General features: G+C 40.7%; 1 protein-coding gene across 1 annotated transcript in view; it reads left to right on the top strand.

The window, feature by feature from the left end:
* The window catches only part of LOC126212704 (serine hydroxymethyltransferase, mitochondrial-like), a 194,761-nt gene that overhangs the window by 89,540 nt on the left and 78,643 nt on the right, over window positions 1-26,578 (top strand). The window contains exons 5-6 of the mRNA XM_049940118.1: window positions 459-663; window positions 15,710-15,849. Coding sequence (XP_049796075.1) covers window positions 459-663; window positions 15,710-15,849 — 345 coding nt within the window. The remainder of the gene's footprint in view (window positions 1-458; window positions 664-15,709; window positions 15,850-26,578) is intronic.

The following is a 26,578-nucleotide window of genomic DNA, read 5'->3' as shown; positions in this document are numbered from 1 at the left end:
TAGGACACTTCAGGAGCTCCGACAGGAACTGGTGCAAGAATGGGAGGCTATACCCCAGCAGCAGCTCGACCACCTGATCCAGAGTATGCCAACCCATTGTGCGGCCTGTGTACGTGTGCTCGGTGATCATATCCCATATTGATGTCGGGGTACATTGTGCAGGAAACAGTGGCGTTTTGTAGCACATGTGTTTCGGAACAGTTTTCTCAACTTATCACCGATACTGTGGACTTACAGATATGTGTCGTGTGTGTTCCCTATGTGCTTATGCTGTTAGGGCCAGATTTGTGTAATGCCACGTTGTGTGGCACCACATTCTGCAATTATCCTTAATTTATGAGCATGAGTGTATATAAGTGTAAATTTACTGGGTTCATGGATTAGTGGAGTGCCTATCTGACATTTAATGAATGATCATTATATACATGGTCTGTTCTTGTTCTGTTTTTTTTTTCTAGCTTGACTCACGGATTCATGACAGATACTAAGAGAGTGTCTGCTACTTCAGTTTTTTTCGAGTCGATGCCATACCGCCTCGATATTAAGACCGGCCTGATAGATTATGACATGCTGCAAAAAACTGCACTTCTCTTCCGTCCCAAGATTATAATTGCTGGAACATCAGCATATGCCAGGTTGCTGAACTACGAATGTTTCAGAAAGGTAAGCTTCAGGGTGAATAATGTCATTACTCTGCATCTATGTACCATTCTGAAACAGCGATAATGGTGTTAGTGTTGTTTTTTTCTCAGTCTTGATTGTGATGAAAATAAAATTACAGCTTAGTGGTTAGCAGTTTCAGTCGATTAAGAACAATCTTGAGATCATGCTTGCTACAGAATAAGTACCAAATACATTGTTGCCTTAATATCATAATTGCTAAGTGTAACTTAGAATCGAGTTTAGTAAGGAATCTGTGGCTAAGTGCAATGTCGGCCATGTAATTGTTACTAACAAGGGAACCTGCCCATCGCACCCCCCTCTGATTTAGTTACAAGTTGGCACAGTGGATAGGCCTTGAAAAACTGAACACAGATCAATTGAGAAAACAGGAAGAAGCTGTGTGGAACTATGAAAAAATAAGCAAAATACACAAACTGAGTAGTCCATGCGAAATGTATGCAACGTCAAGGATAATGTGAGCTCCGGATTGCTGTGGTCCCGTGGTTAGCGTGAGCAGCTGCAGAACAAGAGGTCCTCGGTTCAGGTCTTCCCTCGAGTGAAAAGTTTAATTTTTTATTTTCAGACAATTATCAAAGTTAAGGCACTCACACATAATCAGCTTCGCTCTCCAAAATTCCAGGACATGTTCAGATTTGCTTGGACATATGCAGGATTTGACCATCTACACATGGAAAAATCTGAAAACGTTAAAAACATATGTTTTGACAGAGCACAGGGAAAACTGTGCAACTGTGAAACTGTTGCATTCATTTGTTGCAGTTTATGTGATAAACTCTTATGTTTTCATCACTTTTTTGGGAGTGATTATCACATCCACAAGAAAACCTAAATCGGGCAAGGTAGAAGAATCTTTTTACCCATTCGCCAAGTGTACAAGTTAGGTGGGTCAACAACATATTCCTGTAACGTGACGCACATGCCGTCACCAGTGTCGTATAGAATATATCAGACGTGTTTTCCTGTGGAGGAATCGGTTGACCTATGACCTTGCGATCAAATGTTTTCGGTTCCCATTAAAGAGGCATGTCCTTTCGTCTACTAATCGCACGGTTTTGTGGTGTGGCCACAAAACATACACACTAAACTTATTACAGTGAAAAAAGGCGTCAATGAACGAACAGACAGATTGTAACTTTGCGAAAATAAAAAAATAAAATTTTTCATTCGAGGTAAACTTGAACCAAGGACCTCTCGTTTCGCAGCTGCTCACGCTAACCATGGAACCACGGCGCTCCTGAGCTCACAGTATCCTTGATGTTGCCCATCTTGCGCATGGACTACACGGTTTGTATATTTTGCTTATTTTTTTCATAATTCTACACAACTTCTTCCTGTTTTCTTGATTGATCTGTGTTCAGTTTTTCAGCGCCTATCCACCGTGCCAACTTATAACTAAATCTGAGGGGGGTGCGATGGGGAGGTTCCCTTGTAAGTGTAATGTGATAGTAGAAAAAGTTGTTCAGAGCATAGCTCGTAAATTTAAAAAACTGTCAGAAGACTCGTTCTTACACTGTCTCCATCTAACTACCTGGCAATGGCTCCACTGTGTACAGTTCCTATTTCACGAGACTGTTTCTTCTACATGAATGAAGACAAAAACTTGTGTCGAATTTCAGTTTCACATTCAGGGCCGGTGTGAGGTCCAAGCAACACAAGCCACTGCACGAGGCACTGAGCTGCGAGGTGTACCAGAGGTGCCGCAACTATAAGATGTCTGTGCAGGACATATCAGAATTAATAGCGGCAGCTTTCACTGTCAAGCAAAGAGGAGTGCACGAGGACAAGATTTGTATGTAGTGCATATCGCAATTAGTTGCACAAACTTACACAGGGGAAAGTGAACAAGGGAAACAGGGAAGGGTGGGGGGGGGGGCAAATAATAGTTTGCTCATGTAGAAAAATGTGTTCTTGAACCAGCGTTGTGCACATTTAGACTAAAAGTTTACCAATGCGCCAGTTGTGTAAGTTGCCCGTTAATGTATTTGCCGCTATATGTCTCCCTTGTGGGTTGTAATTAAACTGACAGTGTTCGCAGTGCTGCAGTGTGGGCTGTATACACCGTGGGATGCTGAAATGTCTTAATTCTATTCATTAATTGGTTTACTTGTGGAGTATTCTGAAAAATTAATAGTTCCACTTTCCGCCACCAGGTGAAAATATGGCACTGTAAGCAATCAGAATGTGAAATGTGTCTTGTTTTATTTATTTATGATACATATTCCATAGATACAGTATGGTGTGATTACACATGGATGTGGAATGAGTCAAAGCAGATAAAATATAGATATCATAAAATACAATCCATACTGGTATATTACACATGGTAGATCAATGATTCAAAACTGGTACAATACAATAATATAATCAAGATAATAAACAATACAATACAAAATACAATAGTGATAAAAAACAATATAGATAACAATGGCAAAGGAAATAATCTGAATTACTACTCAAATTACTTATCTCTGTTGAAGAATTCATCTAAAGAGTAGAAACATTTTTCCAATAGAAATTCCTTTAGCTTCTTTTTGAATAGCATTTTATTTTCTTTAAGACACTTTATATTACTCGGGAGTGCATTAAAGATTTTTGTACTTGTGTACTTTACCCCTTTTTGTACCAGAGAGAGATTTTTCCGTTCACAGTGCATATCACCTTTCCGTCTTGTGTTATAATGATGGTATGCCTCATTTGTTTCATATTCAGAGGAATTGAGAAGAGTGAAAGCCATGAGTGAGAGGAGATATTGTGAGGTAGTGGTTAATGTACCTAACTGTTTAAAGAGATTTCGACATGAGGTTCTTGGAGGGACACTACATATAATTCGGACTACTTTTTTCTAGCTTACAAAAAAATTTTTTTAAAGTGGTGAGTTGCCCCAAAAGATTATTCCATAGCACATCACTGTATGAAAGTAGCCAAAATACGCAGACTTTGATATGTTGATGTCTCCAATTTTGGAGATTATTCGGATGGCAAATGCTGAACTAAGCTCTTTTAGTGTTTGCTGTATGTGGAATTCGCAGTTGAGCCGGTTATCTATGTGAACGCCTAGGAACTTTGTGCACTGAACGCTCTGTAACTGTTGGCTCTCATGTGCAATGTTAATCTCTTCTGGGCTTATGTAACTGGATTGGAACTGCATGTAATTTGTTTTACTGAGGTATATTGGTAGAGAATTTGCCGGGAACCAGTTCAGCGCATTTGCAAGTGCTTGGTTGGCATTTAACTCTGCGTCAGTGGAGGTTTTGCTGGCTGTCACTATACTTGTGTCATCGGCAAACATTGTGATATTGCTAGCACTATTTGAGAACAGGGGTAGGTCATTAATATATATAATAAATAGGAGGGGACCAAGGACTGACCCTTGTGGAACTCTATGATGTACTGTTCCCCAGTCAGACTCTACCTCTCCTACTTGTAGATTGTTAACACCTAATACTATTTTTTGTTGTGTCTTCTAGATATGATCTGAGCCAGCTACCCATTTGTCCACAGATTCCATATTGGGCTGCTTTTCCTAAAAGTATTGTGTGATCGACGCAGTCGAAAGCCTTAGTAAGGTCACAGAATATGCCAACCGGTAATTTTTTCATGTCAAGGCATTCTAAAACATTATTTGTAAGTGAGTAAATTGCTTTGGATGTAGATATGCCTGATCTGAAACCAAATTGTTGTTTACTAATTAGTGCAAATTTTTCAAGGTGATTGACAATCCTGATGTATATTAATTTTTCAAAGACTTTATAAAATGCTGTTACAAGAGAGATAGGACGATAGTTAGAAATATCTGTGGGATCACATTTTTTGTAGAGGGGTTTCACAGTAACATACTTCATTCTGTCAGGGAAGATTTATGTAGAGAGGAATTGAATATATGAGCTAGAACTTTAGAGAGTTGATTACAGCTGCCTTTTACCAGTTTGCTGGAAATATTGTCTACACCCAACAAATTTTTACTTTTTAGAGACACTATGGTTTTTTTTTTTTACTTCTTGCACGGTTATGGGGGCCATACCTATCATGTCTATAGAGTTAGGGGAAAGTTCTTTCAGAGTTTTTATTGCCTTTTCTGAAGAGCCTTTGCATGCTGTTTTCTCAGCAGCAGTTAAAAAGTGCTCATTAAAGATTTTAGCTACAATATCTTGATTTTGAGCTATCTTACCTTCATTGTTAAGAGCAATATTTTGGGTCTTGTTGGGGTAATTTGCACCAGTCTCATTTCATATCACTTCGCATATAGTTTTGGTTTTATTAGTGGAGTTATTAATTTTTCAGCACTGATACATACTTTTTGATTTCAGAATGACTTTGTTCAATATTTTACAGTATTTTTATAGTTATTTAGAAGGTTATGGTCATCTGATTTTTTTGGGGCAATGTACAACTCTCTCTTTCTTTTGCAAGAAATGCTAATTCCACTGGTAATCCAAGGCTTGTTGGTAGATTTTTTTAGTATGGGTTTTATATATTATTTTTGGGAAGGTACTTTCAAATATTAGAGCCACTTCATTACTGAAAAGGTTGTATTTGGAATTGGCATTTTCTACATTATATACTGGACTCCAGTCTACGTTTTGGAGACGTGATTTAAAGATCTGTATTGGTGTCAGTATGCTTTTTGTCAGTTGGTGGTGTGTGTTGATTTCTTTTGTGAAGTGACTGTTGTAGAGGGTTAATAATATTAGTTTTCCACATAAAATACAATGGCTATTGAGAAGAAAGACCATGTGCTGCTGGTAAAGTTGTTTTATCAGAACACCAACAGTAGCAGTGCTGCATTTTGGGAATATTGCCGACAGGAATAGCAGCGAAGAGGTCCTGTTTCAGTTGGGCCAAAGAATACTGTGAAGAAATTTAAAGTAACAGGTGAATTAGGTGGTGCAGCAGAGAGAGGGAGGCAGCCATTCATGTAACAATTGTTGGTGAAGTTGTCATAGCTATAGCCAACTGTGCAGCACACACCTCATCTTTTGCAGCCAGTGCTCAAGCTGTCACGTGAATTGTCTTTCCCCTCGACAATAGTTCAAAAGATTTTGTGGCACATTTTACTCTGGTATCCCAACAAGATTCAGAATGTTCACCAAATGAAGGCCCAAGATAGGCTACAATGGTGTGACTTCGCCCCTCGTTTTGTGGCACACATGGAAGTGGATGACGTGTGTCCTAGGCATATTCTTTGGAAGGACAAAGCATGTTTTACTCTTCATGGTGCTGTGGAATGCACAGAACTGTCGGATATAGGAACATCCACTGCACTCGGCTTATGTGACTGTGTGGTGTGGTCTCACAAGCTCCTTCATTCTCAGTCCATTTTTCTCTGAGCAAATGGCACCACACGGGCCTGTTAGGTGTACAGTGGTATCTGCACATAATAAGGATCTCCTCGTGCAACTTGTGATTCCAGCTTTGTAAGAACGCGACTGTGTCCTCACCACTATTTTTGTGGAAGACGGGGAGCACCATACCTCGCTCACCAGGTGAAAGATTTGCTTCGAGAAACCTTAAATAATGATCGCATCATCTCTAGGCAGAAGGCCCACTGATCCCCCAACCTAAATTCGTGTGACTTCCGATTGAGAGGATGTCTGAAACATTGTGTCTATGATGGACATGTCTGGAGTCTTCTTGACCTGAAGGATGGTATATGATGACATATCACTCCGATTACACCAGATACAGTGTGAGCAGCTGTCAACTGTGCAGCATTATGGATGCAGCATCTTGCTGACTCAGGAGATCATACTGAACATGTGTTGAAACTTGTGACTGTGTCCTAATAAATGTGCCAGGATCACTGTTATTATGTGTTTGATCATTCCTCTCCTTCTCCTTCACCCACACCACATTCTGGCTGCTTATAGCGCCATATTTTCGCCTGGTGGCAGAAAGTGGAACTATTAATTTTGTCAGAAAACTCCAAGAGCGATATGATTAATGAACATACTTACAATGTTTTGGTGTCCTGCAAAGGTCCCACACTGCAGCACTTGTAACACAGTCAGTTCAGCTATAACCACTGGGTATCTTGCTCACTCAGTATGGCGAGTTTGGGACGGCAATAAACCGTTGAAAAAAGGCAATTTTGTGTTCTCCATTTCAACAGGTGGAATTCAATTAAAACTGTCTGATGTTATCGTTGGGAATACAGCACTGCATCTCCTGCAGGTCTAGGCATTTGACGTTGTTACCAGCAGCTACATGACACAAGTTATTTACATAATAGGTAATACTAAAATGTAGACTTTCACGGCCGGAGATATCATGTCCATTATAATTATCCGGGCTGTTATGCCGTGGTCGGTTGATGAATTCTGTGTCGATTCCCAACGTTTTGTCTCCGACTGCGGGAGACATCTTCAAGGGGGTCTGTAGCTCAATGGAAGGTCCAACACACCCGCTGGTTCGCTACTGACTGCCGCTAAATTCCTGACGTCACGTGTTTTGGAAACGTCAGTGCAATTGGCCGCTGTCCGTTGCCGTCGATAGCCGTTGCCATCAGCCAGTAGTGGACGGGTGGTACATATCTTCTTTAACACCGGCATCTATATACCGTTTAATTTCACACCCTCCTCCTTTCGGTTGAAATTATTTGGGTGTTTAGTGATTTCGATTGCCTTCCTGTAGAGCCTTTTGTAATATCCACTTGTGGCCACTAGTACTTGTGTCTTCATTTCGAGGAGACCTTCCATTGAGCTACGAACCCCCTTGAAGATGTCTCCCGCAGTCGGAGACGAAACGTTGGGAATCGACACAGAATTCATCAACCGACCACGGCATAACAGCCCGGATAATTATAATGGACATGATAGGTAACCTACGTATCACCCCTTGTGCTCGTTAAGAGGTTGAGTGTGTCCAGCAGAGTTTTTGCTTGCCGTCCACACAACCATATTTGTTGTGCCAACCGAGGGTCAGCCGTGCATTGTGTGTCTGTCTGGTGTTTTTTGTGTCATATTGTGCGCTGCCAAATTTACAGTCCAGTAGTTTTGTTACAGTGCATAAATGATGTAGTAAACGATAGGACTACTGGTAGTATTGTAAAGAAATATAAATGATTGTTTGAGAGAGAAATTAGGGGCTGACAACTTCCTTTTCTTTTATATTTGTTTATTTTACACATAATTAGAACCACACATTGATCAGTGTTAGCCCATTGTGTATTTTTTAGCCTTGCAAAATATAAATTCTTTTGCAAGTAATGAAGATTAGCTGATTGCATAACTTCTGTGCTTTTATGAAACCAAAGGAATAACTTTTGATACAAGTACAGTTTACATCAACAAATATAAAAACTCATATAATTATTCTTGTTGTTTCTGTAGTCAGTACAATGTTTTTCATCATCATCAAAGGCAAGAGTTTTCTGTTTTTATTGATAGGCCTGAAACTTATTTATGAATTTTTAAAAACAGGTTTTATATAAGCTCAATAGTATTGAAGTGAGTCATGGTGTGTTTTTATTTAGTATTTTTACATAATTTTACATTTTTTTGGTGAAATTGTGTTCTCTGGTACTGTATGATAAATCTGTAATCTGAAACTTCCTGGCAGATTAAAACTGTGTGTTGAACCAAGACTCGAACTCAGGACCTTTGCCTGTTCGAGTCTTGGTTCGGCACACAGTTTTAATCTACCAGGAAGTTTCATATCAGCTCACACTCCACTGTAGAGTGAAAATTTCATTCTAAATCTGTAATCTGTTTTTTTTTTCTTTTTTTTTATACTACAACATTCCTGTTTCACTTTACAAATCAACAATTTTAAATAAAACCTGGATCAAACATTGTCAGTTTCTCTTGTGCAACAAATATTGTTCATCTTTAAATATCAGACAGGAGGATATTGGTTGACCACAATATTATTGCACCTGAGAGTGATGATGCTTCGCTCAGCTTATTGTAACTTTTTACTGTGATATTTCGTGAAGATAGTATATGCACTGCTGTCTTTGAAATCATTCACATTCTGATGCATTTTCCTTAGTCACCACTGTTCTTGTTTACTGTGTAGCTGCTGCATGTTTCTGTTAATGGCCATGGGAGACCAAGTGCAATAATGAAACTTCCTGACAGATTAAAACTATGTGCCCGACTGAGACTCGAACTCGGGACCTTTGCCTTTCGCGGGGAAGTGTTCTACCAACTGAGCTACTGAAGCACGACTCAAGACCGGTCCTCACAGCTTTACTTCTGCCAGTACCTCGTCTCCTACCTTCCAAACTTTACAGAAGCTCTCCTGCGAAACATGCAGAACTAGCATTCCTGAAAGAAAGGATACTGCGGAGACACGGCTTAGCCACAGCCTGGGGGGTGTTTCCAGAATGAGATTTTCACTCTGCAGCATAGTGTGCGCTGATATGAAACATCTTGGCAGATTAAAACTGTGTGCCCGACCGAGACTCGAACTCGGGACCTTTGCCTTTCGCGGGCAAGTGCTCTACCAACTGAGCTACCGAAGCACGACTCAAGACCGGTCCTCACAGGTCCCGAGTTCGAGTCTCGGTCGGGCACACAGTTTTAATCTGCCAGGAAGTTTCATATCAGCGCACACTCCGCTGCAGAGTGAAAATCTCATTCTGGAAACATCCCCCAGGCTGTGGCTAAGCCGTGTCTCCGCAGTATCCTTTCTTTCAGGGGTGCTAGTTCTGTATGGTTCGCAGGAGAGCTTCTGTAAAGTTTGGAAGGTAGGAGATGAGGTACTGGCAGAAGTAAAGCTGTGAGGACCGGTCTTGAGTCGTGCTTCGGTAGCTCAGATGGTAGAGCACTTGCCCGCGAAAGGCAAAGGTCCCGAGTTCGAGTCTCGGTCGGGCACACAGTTTTAATCTGCCAGGATGTTTCATATCAGCGCACACTCCACTGCAGAGTGAAAATCTCATTCTGGAAACGTCCCCCAGGCTGTGGCTAAGCCATGTCTCCGCAGTATCATTTCTTTCAGGAGTGCTAGTTCTGCATGGTTAGCAGGAGAGCTTCTGTAAAGTTTGGAAGGTAGGAGATGAGGTACTGGCAGAAGTAAAGCTGTGAGGACCGGTCTTGAGTTGTGCTTCGGTAGCTCAGATGGTAGAGCACTTGCCCGCGAAAGGCAAAGGTCCCGAGTTCGAGTCTCGGTCGGGCACACAGTTTTAATCTGCCAGGAAGTTTCATATCAGCGCACACTCCGCTGCAGAGCGAAAATCTCATTCAAGTGCAATAATGTCATGGTCAGGTAGTAACTATGGCAACAAAAATTTTGTGTGGGTTATGCAGCCCTTTGTATGTACTCACTAAGTTTCTAGATGGTTCACTGCTTCCAATTTCTAGGGGAATGTAGTAAAACACTCATTGCTTATACAAACAAAACAGTTGAAATGAGGTAATGCCCGATAGAAATTCAGTGCACCTAACCTACAAGTAATGCGGCTACAATCTTAATTGACTGAGGCTACTAGAGAAGGTACCTTAGTCTATGCTTACTTACAATAGGAATATAATAGAGGGAAACATTCCACGTGGGAAAAATATATCTAAAAACAACTTCTTACTTACAATAGTCTAAAGTAGCCTACAGTGCTTTTACAAATCAAGTTTTGTGGTGATGTTTGTGTTTCAAACTGCACAGGATTGAATTGCTACAAGATGCAAAGGAATGAAAGACATTAGCTACCAGTGGGTATTGACTTATATCAATGTCATAAGCTGATATGCCCAGAAGAACAGATACCACATATATGAATTCCTACACGCTCTTCACAATGACGATAAACAGCATCATGCGGAGTTATGTAAATTTATTCTGGTCATGAAAATGGAAAATGATAAAAACCTTTCACAATTAATATTCAGTGATGACGTTATGTTCCATTTAAATGGAAAAGTAAAACTCTGTGATGTCAGGATATGGGGAATACGGAAGTCGCATACTATAGTCCACCGTGAAAGAGATTCTCCAAAGCTTCATGTGTTTTGTGCTGTGTCTCAAGAACAGACTTATGGCCTGTTCTTTTTTAGGGAAAAGACACTTACAGTAATGAAGCACATGGATATATTGCATATCTAGCTTTTTCAACAATTGTGGTAACAGGCAGAGCACAGAGCACATGCATTGGCAGCTGCATGTAATAGCATTTAACAGTGAACTGCTTCAAATTTTTTAACAAAATTTATTATTAATAATGTAACAAATCATTGTGGATAGTTAGAGCACAATATAAAATTAACATTTAGAAGTGTTTTTTGTCAGTAGGGACTGCAAAATGAGCTGCGCCTAGATAGGACATTTTCAAGAAATCAATTCCAGTAGCTGCAATGTAGCATGTTTATTATTTAGCGTATGGCTAATACAGACATATCATGAAATTAAATTACCTATACATATGTACAAATTGACACACAAGAAACTTAAGTTTGTCTTTACAACTGAATATCCAGTCCTTCAATCCAGCGCACTGCATATGGAGTTGTTAGCAGGAAGTCCTCTTTGGCGCCGTGATAGGCTCGAATCCTGCATTCACTGTCAATGTGGTGAACAGTCTGGTACGGAGCCCCACAGTCACAGGCTGGATGAGGCAGCTTCTTCCACTTAAAGAGAGCATCCCTCAATTTACTTGTCATAACTTACTACCATCAAAGTGACCAAATTTCATGTTTCTAACCCCATTAGTTTATCACATAATGGTACCTGAAAGTAAAAAAAAAATGTAGTTTTGAGAGAAATCCATTCAAAGTTTAATATTGCAATTCTAGTATAGTTATTGATGAGAATTACTTACCACGAATATTTTCCTGCACAATACTGAGCATCATCTGAACATGCTGGTCTTTTCTTCTCTTGGTCACTATTCTTTTCTGTCTGGCTTCTTTTGTGCATTTTAAATAAGCAATATCTGCTTTGCAGATTCTCTCTTGATCTATTTGCACCAAGGATTTTGCAGTATTTCCACTAGATTTTATGCCCAATAATTCCAAATCATCCAGTTTTCTAATTACACCATCATTGAAGCATAAAATAGCATCATAAACACCAAATTTGAGTGTTGGAAACTGAACAAATACAGTTTTCAGTAACTGGTTCCAAATGACAGAATTCACACATTCATTTAAATTTTTGGTTTTCCCATGAAGACATTTCTTTTAATTTCATTCATCACTGATGCAGGTAAGGAATGTTTGTGGTCATATGTGACACTTCTCCTGTACTTGCACCAAGTGTCAGGATCATTCGGGCAAAGACCGTGTGCCAGGAAAACCGTCACATCTCACCAAAAAATTTTCGTATTCATACAAAACAAAAACTGTTTCATGCAGGAAAGACCAGGCATTTCAAATTTGCTAAAATATAAAAATTGAATTTTTGAAGCCCATTTTCCTTCCATCTCCCCTCGGTAAGTAAAATGGTTTAGTCGGCCCAATCCAGTAAGTTGAATACTAGACGGACAAACAGCTTCCCATGCTGCAGCTTACTTAGCATTGGCATACCACTGGGCACATTTGTACGCCATCTGTTAAGCAGCATGCATTGTTGTCTGTCTTCATTCCGCTCTCCCTTTACAGTCACCTGTTGTGGAGCAGCAATGTGCCTTGTTGGAGTGATCATACAGTGGTTAAGTTTGTTGATCTTTGTGTAGAACATGACTGAGACTGTAAACTTTTTTTCTGAAGGAACAGTGTTTCATTTGTTTGGAAAGTGTGTTGCACTCCAGCTAAAATCATTGCCATTGCTTTTGGCTCTGAGGGCCAACAGCATATATGAGGATCATTTCAAAAGTTCTGCACACTAGTCGATAGAATTGAAGAAAATAATGTACTTTACAAAATACCTTTACAAGCCTTAAATATAATCTCTATTCTTGCTTACGACAGCTTCCCAACATTTTGACAACTTTTGTGTTCTGCATAGGGAACCTTCATTGTTGAGCTGTCTGATTACTCAGGTCACCTCATGGGGAGGTTCACCATTTATATCAAAACGTTTTCAGTGGAATTGTTCCTTCAATCTGGGAAAGAACTAAAAGTCTGGTGGGCTCATATCAGGGCTGTATGGGGTGGGTTGGGAAGTATTTGCCATACATATTTGTCTATTGGTTCTCTTACTGGCAGGGCAATATGCGGTCTTGCATTATCGTGCAATATGAGGATACTAGTTACAAGCATGTTGGACCTTCTTTGATGAATTGTCAGGTGCAAAACATTTTGCAGAAACCGGTTGAAGTATGCACCTGTTACAGGCATGCCCTCAGACACTCTTGTTTGTAGCTATGACTCCAGCTATGACATACACAAAGATCATCATCAGTTTCACCTTCAATTGTTGGTGGTGGAATATTTTCAGGTGTGGAGAGTCGGAACTTTTCCACTGCAACGACTGAGGCTACAGCTCCAACTCAGATTTCATCAAGTGCAACAGTCCTTATCAGAAACTGTTCTCCTCCTTTGGATAACATTGAAGCAATTCTTCTGTGAGTCTTTTGAAATTTGCTTTCTGCTCTTCACTCAGAACATGTGCAACCCATATATCAGCAACTTTTTTCATCTTTAACTTTTCATTTATGAATCTTTAAACTGAAGTGACAGACATTCTGGCCTCATATTCAAATTTCTCAAATCTTTTTCGTTGATCTTCTCTCAAAATATCATTACCAATAACCAAAGCATTGTAGTTCACTGCAGTTAATTGCCTTCCACTTCTCGGGTTGTCCTCAGCGCTTACCCAACCTTCACAGAAATGAGAAGACCACTGTGATACTGAGCCGTGACCTACTACACTATTCTCTCACACCTCTCTCAAAGCATTGTGAATTTCCATTGAGTTCTTTCCTAGTAGCGATGCAGTTTTGATGTAGGAACGCTGGTCACTGTGTGTAATCCGACCTGAGTCAGGCACTTCTTTAGTCACTGTCCTCACCTGTCCAGCCCCTTCCCTGTTCCCATTCCAGCACTACACAGCCATCATTCCACCATCACAGTCAGCCTTTTTACTTCTCTCCTTTTCCGCTACTCCCCCCTCCCCACCTCTCCCCTGCCCTCTGTCTGACCTGCAGCATTTCACTGTCCTCCACCCCCACCATACTATCCCTCCCCCTCCCCGCTCCAGTCTCCTCCTTACCCCCACCCAGTCGCCACTCCCATCATGCACTGGTGCTGCTGTTCGGTGGTTTTAGTTGCCTGTGACTGCAGTTGTGTGTGTGTGTGTGTGTGTGTGTGTATCTAAGTGTGCCTACGTCTATTGTTGACGAAGGCCTTAATGGCCAAAAGCTTTGTTTATTTGTAACAGTCTTTTTGTCGTGCCGATCAGTCACTCAGTATCTCCACTATATGGTGAGTAGCAACTTTCCTTTTCATAATATTGTTACATTCCATCCTGGATTTTCCATTGTTTGAAACTGATAAACACGCTATTCAGGAATTGGGTTGGGAACTCATTCTACATACACCTTATTCACTAGACCTCGTGCCCCAGATTTCCATCTTTTTTGTTGTCTATTGAACAAAATTCAGGGAACTTCCTTTCCGGATGGAAATGTGCTTCGAAAATTGCTGGACAAGTTCCTCACCTCGAAACTATACGATTTCTACAGTCACATAATCGAAAAGTTACCCCAGCATTGGCAGACTGTTGTTGTTGTGGTCTTCAGTCCTGATACTGGTTTGATGCAGCTCTCCATGCTACTCTATCTTGTGCAAGCTTCTTCATCTCCCAGTACCTACTGCAGCCTACATCCTTCTGAATCTGCTTAGTGTATTCATCTCTTGGTCTCCCTCTACAATTTTTACCCTTCACGCTGCCCTCCAGTACTAAATTTGTGATCCCTTGATGCCTCAGAACATGTCCTACCAACCGGTCCCTTCTTCTGGTCAAGTTGTGCCACAAACTCCTCTTCTCCCCAATTCTATTCAATACCTCCTCATTAGTTATGTGATCTACCCATCTAATCTTCAGCATTCTTCAGTACCACCACATTTCGAAAGCTTCTATTCTCTTCTTGTCTAAACTATTTATCGTCCATGTTTCACTTCCATGCATGGCCACACTCCATACAAATAGTTTCAGAAACAACTTCCTGACACTTAAATCAATACTCGATGTCAATAAATTTCTGTTCTTCACAAATGATTTCCTTGCTATTGCCAGTCTACATTTTATATCCTCTCTACTTCGACCATCATTAGTTATTTTGCTCCCCAAATAGCAAAACTCCTTTACTACTTTATGTGTCTCATTTAATTCCCTCAGCATCACCCGACTTAATTCGACTACATTCCATTATCCTCGTTTTGCTTTTGTTGATGTTCATCTTATATCCTCCTTTCAAGACACCATCCATTCCGTTCAACTGCTCTTCCAAGTCCTTTGCTGTCTCTGACAGAATTACAGTGTCATCGGCGAACCTCAAAGTTTTTATTTCTTCTCCGTGGATTTTAATACCTACTCCGAACTTTTCTTTTGTTTCCTTTACTGCTTGCTCAATATACAGATTGAATAGCATCGGGGAGAGGCTACAACCCTGTCTCACTCCCTTCCCAACCACTGCTTCCCTTTCATGCCCCTCAACTCTTATAACTGCCATCTGGTTTCTGTACAAATTGTAAATAGCCTTTTGCTCCCTGTATTTTACCCCTGCCACCTTCAGAATTTGAAAGAGAGTATTCCAGTCAAGTTATAAATAGTGAAGAGAATATATTATGAATGATTAAAGTCTTTGTTATGTATGTATGTTGTGTCTAGTAAACATGTGAAAAAATGCTACAAACTTAGCACCAACCTGATAATTGTAAGTTGAATGTAATAAATGCTACAAAACCTTGAAACCCTGTTATTCATTTTGATACATGCAGCACTGTCTCTACCACATCACACTCCTGCACTGCTCCAGGTAGAATTCAGTCTCTTGGTGGGCAGTGATCGTAATGTTTTCTCTCAGCAGTGTCTTTTGCTAGTGTAATTATTGTGGTATTATAATTTCTGAAATTTGAAAAAGTTTCATTCTGATGGTGCCATGCAAAGAAGGTGTGAATAAGTAAATAAATGATTTCAAATTTGCCTGCAGATCTGCGACTCGGTGAAAGCGATTCTGATGGCAGACATGGCACACATTGCTGGAATAGTGGCTGCCGGGCTCATCCCGAGTCCATTCGATCACTGTGACATTGTCACCACGACGACACACAAGACCCTCCGTGGAGCCAGGTACATTGTGAGCATCATATTTCTCTTTTCTATAAATACTGCAAGCCTACACCAGTTTACACTGAAGGGACAAAAGTCACGGGATACCTCCTAATATTGTGTCAGACCTCCTTTTGCCCAGGATAGTGCAGTAAGTTGACGTGGACTCGACAAATTGTTGGAATACCCCAGCAGAAATATTGAGCCGTGCTGCCACCTATAGCTATCCATAATTGCAAAAGAGTTGCCGGTGCACGATATTTTGCACAAACTGACCCCTCGATTACGTCCTGTACGTGTTCGATGGGATTCAGGTCGGGTGATCTGGGTAGCCATATCATTCGCTCAAATTTTCCAGAATGTATTTCAAACCAGTCACGAACAATTGTGGCCCGGTGACATATCACATTGTTGTTAGTAAAAATTCCATCATTGTTTGGGAACATGAAGTCCATGAACGGCTGCAAATGGTCTCCAAGTAGCTGAACATAACCATTTCCAGGCAGTGATTGGTTCAGTTAGACTAGAGGACCCAGTGCGTTCTATTTATTCACAGCGCACACAATAATGGAGCCACCACCGTGGGGTCTGCGCACTTGAACCCTACCATCAACTCTTACCAACTGAAACTGGGACACATCTGGCCAGGCAATAGTTTTCCATTCATCTAGGGTCCAACTGATATGCCAATGTTGTGCTGTTAGCAAAACCACTTGTCAGTTGTCTGCTGCCATAGCCCATTAATGCCAAATTTTGCTGCACGTTTTTTTGTATGTCCCACATTTCTGCAGATATTTCACACAGTGTTGCTTGTATATTAGCTCTGACAACTCAACATACAAGCTGCTGCTCTGTCATTAACGGAAGGCAATTGGAACTGCATTGTCAGTGGTAAGAGGTAACACCTGAAATTTTGTATTCTCAGATCACTCTTGACCCTGTGAATCTCAAAATATTGGATTCCCAAATGATTTCCAAAGTGGAATGTCCCATGCATCTTGCTGCAACTTTCATTCTGTGTTCAAAGCCATTAATTCCTGTCGTATGGCCAAAATCACGCCAGAAATCTTTTCATGTGAACTGTCTGAGTACAAATGGCAGCTCCCCCAGTGCACTGCCTTTTGATAACTTGTGTATGCAATACCATCTCCATATCTGTGTGTCAGTATCACTATACTATGACTTTTGTCGCTGATAGATTGTGTGTGCAATACCATCTCCATCTCCATTTACGTGTGTGCATATCAGTATCCTATGACTTTTGTCACTGATAGCTTGTGTATGCAACACCATCTCCATTTATGTGTGTGCATATCACTATCCTATGACTTTTGCCACTGATAGCTTGTGTATGCAATACCATCTCCATATCTCTGTGTGCATATCACTATCCTTTGACTTTTGTCACTGATAGCTTGTGTATGCAATACCATCTCCATTTATGTGTGTGCATATCAATATCCTACGACATTTGTCACTGATAGCTTGTGTATGCAATACCATTTCCATTTATGTGTGTGCATATCAATATCCTACGATATTTGTCACTGATAGCTTGTTTATGCAATACCATCTCCATTTATGTGTGTGCATATCACTGTCCTACTGTGTGGATATCACTGATAGCTCGTGTATGCAATACCATTTCCATTTATGTGTGTGCATATCACTATCCTATGACTTTTGTCACTAATAGCTTGTGTATGCAATACCATCTCCATTTATGTGTGTGCATATCACTATCCTATGACTTTTGTCATTGATAGCTTGTGTATGCAATACCCTCTCCATATCTCTGTGTGTATATCACTATCCTTTGACTTTTGTCACTGATAGCTTGTGTATGCAATACCATTTCCATTTATGTGTGTGCATATCAATATCCTACGACATTTGTCACTGATAGCTTGTGTATGCAATACCATCTCCATTTATGTGTGTGCATATCACTGTCCTTTGACTTTTGTCACTGATAGCTTGTGTATGCAATACCATTTCCATTTATGTGTGTGCATATCAATATCCTATGACATTTGTTACTGATAGCTTGTGTATGCAATACCATCTCCATTTATGTGTGTGCATATCACTGTCCTTTGACTTTTGTCACTGATAGCTTGTGTATGCAATACCATTTCCATTTATATGTGTGCATATCAATATCCTACGACATTTGTCACTGATAGCTTGTGTATGCAATACCATCTCCATTTATGTGTGTGCATATCACTATCCTATGACTTTTGTCACTGATAGCTTGTTTATGCAATACCATCTCCATTTATGTGTGTGCATATCACTGTCCTAGTGTGTGTATATCACTGACAGCTCGTGTATGCAATACCATTTCCATTTATGTGTGTGCATATCACTATCCTATGACTTTTGTCACTGATAGCTTGTGTATGCAATACCATCTCCATTTATGTGTGTGCATATCACTATCCTATGGCTTTTGTCACTGATAGCTTGTGTATGCAATACCATCTCCATTTATGTGTGTGCATATCAATATCCTACGACTTTTGTCACTGATAGCTTGTGTATGCAGTACCATCTCCATATCTGTGTGTGCATATCACTATCCTATGACTTTTGTCACTGATAGCTTGTGTATGCAATACCATCTCCATATCTCTGTGTGTATATCACTATTCTTTGACTTTTGTCACTGATAGCTTGTGTATGCAGTACCATTTCCATTTATGTGTGTGCATATCAATATCCTATGACTTTTGTCACTGATAGCTTGTGTATGCAGTACCATTTCCATTTATGTGTGTGCATATCACTATCCTATGACTTTTGTCACTGATTGCTTGTGTATGCAGTACCATCTCCATATCTGTGTGTGCATATCACTATCCTATGACTTTTGTCACTGATAGCTTGTGTATGCAGTACCATGTCCATATCTATGTGTGCATGTCACTATCCTATGACTTTTGTCTCTATTAGCTTGTGTATGCAATACCATTTCCATATCTGTGTGTGCATGTCACTATCCCATACTTTTGTCACTTTATGTATTATGTTAACATAATGATCAATAAGTAATGAATTCTTTCATTTACACAATAAACTTGGTCAATACCATAATGAACGAGAACCTACAAGGATGTGAAATGGGTCTACATCTACATCTGCATCTGTACTCCGCATAGTCGATGAAGCACTTGGTGGAGGTTATGTCCCATTGTAACAGCTATTAGGGTTTCTTCCCATTATATTCACATATTGAGTGCAGGAAGACTGATTGTCTAAATGCCTCTGTGTGTGCAGTAATTATTCTAATCTTATTCTCACGATCCCTACGTTAGCGATAAGTTGGGGGTTGTAGTATATTCCTAAAATCATCATTTAAATCTCATTCTTGAAATTTTGTAAGTACAGTAAAATGGGATAATACTGATCATTTTTGGTTGTTTTTAGTGATATTTCCCATTCCATTAAAACATTATTTATATAATTATACACAGGGTGTTGCAAAAAGGTATGGCCAAACTCAAAGGAAACATTCCTCACACACAAACAAAGAAAAGATGTTATGTGGACATGTGTCTGGAAATGCTTAATTTCCATGTTAGAGCTCATTTTAGTTTCATCAGTATGTACTGTACTTCCTCGATTCACAATCAACATGTGTGGGCTGACGAGAATCCGCACGCAATTGTGCAATCACGTCATAAACACAGATTTTCTGTGAACATTTGGGCAGGCATTGTTGGTGATGTCTGGGTTGGGTCCTATGTTCTTCCACCAACGCTCAATGGAGCACGTTATCATGATTTCATACGGGATACTCTACCTGTGCTGCTAGAACATGTGCCTTTACAAGTACAACACAACATGTAGTTCATGCTCGATGGAGCTCCTGCACATTTCAGTCGACGTGTTCGTACGCTTCTCAACAACAGATTCGGTGACTGATGGATTGGTAGAGGCGGACCAATTCCGTGGCTTCCACGCTCTCCTGACCTCAACCCTCTTGACTTTCATTTTTGGGGGCATTTGAAAGCTCTTGTCTACGCAACCCCGGTACCAAATGTAGAGACTCTTCGTGCTCGTATTGTAGACGGCTGTGATATAATACGCCATTCTCCAGGGTAATCCAATCAGGGGTTTATTTTGCTTGGTTATCACTGTTACACTTTTCCATAGGTCACAATGACCAAAATTTTACATTCTTAAAAAAGTACAAAAACTACTGTTGTTACAAAATCAAAAAATAGGCCTCCACATTTGAATATATGAACAAGAAAAATCAAAAATTTTAACACAGAACTCAACTCAGACTTAAACACTTATTTCATTATAATTACTCCTTCTCCACAGCACTAACATCATTGGTGGAGAAAATAAACCTCCCTCGTTTGCAAGATATTGGCTACATCTCTGCGTCAATTTATTCAGTTCCTGTGCCCGTTGCATCTGCAACATTTGGGAATGCAAAAGATTTTGTGGCTCCAGTGTTTCTTTTTTGCATGAACTTAACTTTATAGAGTCCTGAACTTGTCTTTCTTATTATCTCGCCAATGAAATGTCATAGTTTTTTCTTTCCTGGTAATGTGACGGGAACAGTAGCACCACTCAATAGCTGCTGTTCCTTTGCTCATTTAACTGAAGTCGAAGTGGTAGCTTTGAGGGAGAAGTGATATGATTCTAGCAATATTTCCTCACTATCCTTTGTATCATAAATAACCAAATCCTTAACACAAAGCCTTTCCCAGGAGGTACAGTCATCGCTTTGCACAACGGACGGATTTATTTGTGTCACCAACTCAAGCTTGCTGTAGATGTTCTTCAAAGGATGTAGTACAAGAGGTTTTATCACTGCTAATATCACTCTCATTGTTTGGAATCTGACACAACACTTCTTCAAGACAGAAAGGCATAATACCAGATTTTTTAAACCTTGATATTATGTTGGTCACAGAATTCATACCTCTTCTCATCACAGTTTCTTTCAATAGTTTAGGTAATACTGACTACTGTATCACTCCTCTGTTAGATTTCTTCCAGTCTTCTAACGTGCATCGCCAAGCCATCTTTAAGGAGCATGGGAATGCCATGTCAAGAGGCTGGCAAAGGTGGGTCACATTTGGAGGCAGGTGGACAAATCTAATGTCACATTCCTCACAAAGCTCGAGGACACCTATTGAGAGCGAACTGGATGACTTATCCGCTATCATTACCTTGGATCCTTACAGTTTCTTGGCATAGGACGACAAAATTTTCTTGAACCATGTTTCAAACATGTTAAGATCAAACCATCCACTCGTATTCCTGTAATAACCAACACCCTCGTCATCTCCCTCAGCCCAGGTATCATACAGGTGCTTACTATTGTAAACAGTAAGGGGGTGACAATGTTCCATCTGCAGCTGCCACCATCATAACACTGATACTAGTTCTAGATGTGCCTAAAATTCTCTCGGGATGCTTGACACCTCTTTTGACAAGCATCTTCACCTGTCTTGGTTCGTCAGAAAACTTTGTTTCACTGTAGTTAATTATGTTAGTCACTAACTCCATCCAACATTTCCCTAAGCTTATCATAATATTCCATTACGATCTCCCTTGAAGGAGCTACTCTATTTCATTTTGTGTTCTCTCTATTTGTCACTGTGTCTGGAATGTCTTCTCAGAAATGCATGAACCCATTCTAATCCTGGCCAATTGTCTTTGAATCTCTTTTCCATTTTCTCTGTGTGGTTAAGGTAATCCTGTACAATGTTACGTACATCCTTGTTTCTCAGTGGAATTCCCACTTTGCTCATATCAACAAGTGTTTTCTCCTCTTCCCTGTTTAAAGCTGTTAGTGCCCCCACCTTGTGTTTATACTTATTCTGTAATTTATCATGAAGGGCTGTGCAGTGTGCAATTTGCGGGGGGGGATTTCCCCCCCTCTGCATCAGACCATCGCCTCCTCTGGTTTTAGTTTTATAAGTCTTACTATTAATACTATTAATATGTTTCAGTTTTCTAGCATCAGAATAAGTACAGCTTTTCACAAATGTGCCTCTACTTTTTGAATTCCCCTCGCATACCTGTATGTAGATGTTTTTGTAAATAAGCTTTACCTAGCCTTCCGTATACGCCTCCCGTCCCCCACGCGGATCCTCTATGATCTCATTCCTTTCCCCCATCTGCTCCTATTCCTCGAACATCTCCGCATCCTCTACACCTCCCGCCGTCTTGAACCCCCTCACCCCCTGGTTGCTCCTCTCCTCTCCCATCCCTGCCCCCTGCCACGTCTTCATCGTTGTGTCCTCCCTACCCTCCATCTCTACACCCTACATCTCCTTTCCCAAGGTGGCTTCCATCAACTCCCCCTCCCGGATGATGCCCTCTCTACCTCCATTTATCCCTCCTATCAACTCTGATCCTCGCTCCCCCTCCTTTCCTCTGTCCGTTTCCCGGGCTCCCTCTCCACCCCTTCCATCCTCTTTCTTCCCCACCTCCCCTCTCTTTGCCCCCTTCTCTCCCCGCGTCCTTTTACATTTCCCTCCTCTGCCTCCTCTCATTCCCTCTTGCATCTGCCCTTCTCCCCCTTTATTAGTCCTCTCCCTCCTTGGTTCCCCCCCCCCTTTTCGTTTTTTCCTCTCCTTCCTCCTTGTTTTTCCCCCTACTCCAGGTCTCCCCCCCCCCCCCCCCCTATCTGCCTTGGATCTTGAGTGCCATCTCTGTGCCGCCTTTTTCGTGCAGTGTTTTACAGTGTGTTTTTCCAGTGCGTGCTCCGTGTTGTGTCTTTTGGGAAATGTAGCGAACAGCCATCATCCTGTCGCTGGGTGTGCTTTTTATCACTTGCGAACAGAAACCAGCCTGTCGCCATGTTTTTTAATTGTGTGTCTACTATGTTTCTTGTCTGATTCCTGTGTATTTTATCTACATTGCCAACCCCTTTTGCTTTCTGTTTTAACTTTCCGCAATTTTACGCCATTTTACACTTTAAATCGCCATTTTATCGCCTGTTTTTCCTTGTTTCTTTCTTCTTCCTTTATTTAAAAAAAGGCTGTAGGCTGTAGAGCAGCGTAGTAAGCTGCTGCCGGCCCCTTCAGGGGGAATTGAAAATCAATAAAGAAAAAAAAAAAAGCTTTACCTATAATGTACTTTTAAAGATATAACAAGGGATGGTTTTTCTGATAGTGCATACGCGTGAATAGGGAGTTTTGGCATTAACATCTATTTATAAATAGCTGTTTAACCATGTGTAACACCACAGTCCAAGCTAGTAACATATATAATTCTACCAACCCCTAACTAAGACATCCCCCCCCCCCCCCCCCCCCACTGGTAAAAGCACAAATTGTACCCTGGGGCTGTGTATGGTACAGTAAATTCTTCTGATACTCTCCTGATGCTCAGTTTCCCGACACATGGTCTCTACCTCATTTTCTGGGAAATTGAGATGTATTTGCATCTTCTGCCAAGATTCCTGTCATATATTCTCACTGTAATCACTATTACCCTATAACAAGACAACTTTCCATGTAAAGCCATACAACTTCACAATAGTATCACTTAGAAATTTATGCGAAAGTTCATATGATACTCAACTAACTGAGGAATAGTTAGCAATATTAACTTACTCTATCTGTACAGCCTGTGAAGCTCTTCAGCTGAAGTTTTCATTATTAATTAATATTTTTTATTTATTTATTTATTTTTTACACGCAATAGACTATTTCTCACAATTATTTACTGGACAATTGTAGGCGACAATTGGGTGAATTCTTGGCACTGAGCCAAGTAAAAAATAATGTTACTTTTGTTAATACAGTGCATACCGGTTCCATTATTGTCACAGTTTCGTGGGGGAGCTCAACTTTAAAACTACAGGCCAAATAATCGCAATTGGGCTGCTATTTCAGTGTTGCCCCATTCTACGGTTCATTTCTTCAGGATGGTTTACGTCTATCTTCAAGTGTCTGCCAGTTCAGTTTCTTCAGCATCTCTGTGAAACTCTCCCATGGATCAAACAAACTTGTGACCATTTGTGCTGCCGTTCTCTGTACATGTTCGGTATTCCCTGTCAGTCCTGTTTGGTGCTCTTTTCTCACAAATTCGAGCAGTATTCTAGAATAAGTCATAAAGTGATTTGTAAGCAATCTTGTTTTCCCAGTATTCTCCCAATAAACTGAAGTCTACTACCTGCCTTATCTACAACTGAGCCTATGTGATTGCTCCATTTCATGTACAGACATAGATATTTGTATGAGCTGGCTGAATCTGGCAGTGACTAATTGATATTATTATCATAGAATAATATGTTTTTTTCATTTTGCGAAGTGCATCGCACTTTTAAATCTTATCAAGATCTGACTGAAAATTTATGCAAATTCTTTCGGACAGTACTTTGTTATAGATTGTATCAATATTGTCTGGAAGGTCGTTAATATACAATATGAACAGCAAGGGTCCCAACACACTTACTTGGGGCACACCTTAAGTGAATTCTACACTCATGCTCATAAATTGAGTATAATGCTGATACATGGTGAAACAACACTCTGGTAGGCGGTTTGCAGGTTTAAATCACCTCAGGGTATGTTCTCTCTGCCTAGTGCGTTTACTATCTGTGACACTGAATTCTTTGCAGTTTTGAAAGACGTGAATCAGATGAAACATGAACGTGGATCCAAATTCCTGGTACGCTCTGACTCGCTTAGTGCACTGCAGACGATCTAATCTATGTACCCACCAGATGGATCCATCCTGCATGTGCAACGACAAGGAAAGAAGGCTCCATTCTGCTGGCTACCGGGACACGTGGCTATCCTTGGGAATGAGTTGGCCGATACCACGAGCTAAGAGGCATATACCCTTCCCAGTGTAACTCATTGCCCTATCCTTCTGCATGCTGCACTCTCATTGCTGTGAAGGTCTGTCACATGTCTCTGGGAGGAAGAGTGACTGGACGTGACGGAAAATTATGTTGCCGTCAGTAAAAGAGACTGTGAGACCCCTCCTTCTGGCCAGTTAGAATTGATGAAATCTGTTTAACGCCACTTTGAATAAGACACAGCCCCCTGCCCGTGCCTTCTTTCTCCTACATGAAGAACGAACTGTTTGTGATGCATGTGGTGTACTGATTAAGGTTCACCACATTTTAACTGACTGTCTTTTAGATAATGGTGAGAGGGTTCGAGCTGGTTTTCCGACAGACCTGCCCTCAGTTTTGGGTGATAATGAGCTGAATGTGGCACGTGTTTCACGATTTTGTGTTTTGTCTTCCCTTCTACCTAAGCTCTTAGGTTGAAGCTTTTAATATGTGGGAGAATGACTGGCTCATCCAGTTACTATTTTTACGATCTGCCAATCTTCTTTTCTAGGCTTGTCTCTAAGTGGCTGTCCAGATCAGATATCATTGTTTGTAATGATCTGCCTTGACTCGCTTGCTCCATTGCACCATTCAGAGGAGTCGCGTGTGTTCATGTAACACAGTGAACAAGGGAGCGTACACGGTTTTATGTTGTATTTTAGGCTATCCTTGTATTTTAGGCTATCCTCAATTTGTGCGCTATAGCGCCATTCACCTCGCAAAGTCAGTATACAGTTGCTGAGGAACACGATGTTGAGCAACCTCCAGATGCAGCAGCAGCAACACTCCAATGAAAAGAATGTATCATTGCAATAAAAAGTAAAATAATTTAAAAATACAATACATGCTTCATTACCTCAGTTGATACAAGAATCAAGAGGAATGTAGTGTTCCTGTTGCATTTCAAAATTTAGGTTTACATGGGTCACTTCAAAAGAAATGCGCACTATTTTTTTTTTTTAAGTTTTACAGTGTGTAGATACATCCTTTAGGAACAATATTTTCATTTCTCCACATAATTTCCATCCCTCTCAACTGCCTCACGCCATCTTGGAACCAGAGCCTGTATACTTGCGTGGTAAAATTCTGGACCAACCTGTTGCAGCCACTGTTTGGCAGCGTGCACAAGGGAGTCATCATCTTCACACCTTGTTCCATGAAGAGAGTCTTTCAGTTTCCCAAAGAGATAATAGTCACATGGAGCCAGGTCAGGACTGTAAGGTTGGTGTTTCAGTGTTGTCCATCAGAGTTTTGTGATCGCTTCCACGGTTTTTTGACTGACATGTGGCCGTGCATTGTCGTGCAACAGCAAAGCACTCTGCTTTTGCCGATGTGGTCGAACATGACTCAGTTGAGCTTCAAGTTTCTTCAGTGCATCAGAATTTATGGTGGTTCCACTTGGCATGATGTCCACAAGGAAGAGTCCTTCGGAATCGAAAACACTGTAGCCATACCTTTTCCAGCAGAAAGTGTCGCTTTGAATTTTTTTTTTCTTGGGTGAATTTGCGTGATGCCTCTTCGTCTCTGCTGAAAAATGATGGAGCCATGTTTCATCACCTGTCACAATTCTTCCAAGAAATTCATCTCCACCATTCTCGCACTGTTCCAAAAGTTCGCTGCATACCGTTTTTCTTGTTTCTTTGTGAGCCACTGTCAACATCCTGGGAACCAACCTGGCACAAATCTGTATTTAATGCCAACACTTTCAGTATTCTGCAGACATTTCCTTCCCCTATCCAAACTGCAGATGACGAAGAAATTGATGAAATGTATGATGAGATAAAAGAAATTATTCAAGTAGTGAAGGGAGACGAAAATTTAATAGTCATGGGTGACTGGAATTCGTCAGTGAAAAAGAAAGAGAAGGAAACATAGTAGGTGAATATGGACTGGGACTAAGAAATGAAAGAGGAAGCCGCCTGGTAG

This window comes from Schistocerca nitens, chromosome 11 (assembly GCF_023898315.1).
Source record: "Schistocerca nitens isolate TAMUIC-IGC-003100 chromosome 11, iqSchNite1.1, whole genome shotgun sequence".
NCBI lineage: Eukaryota > Metazoa > Arthropoda > Insecta > Orthoptera > Acrididae > Schistocerca > Schistocerca nitens.
The sequence above is the reverse complement of the archived record's forward strand: the minus strand, read 5'-3'. Positions and strand labels throughout refer to the sequence as shown.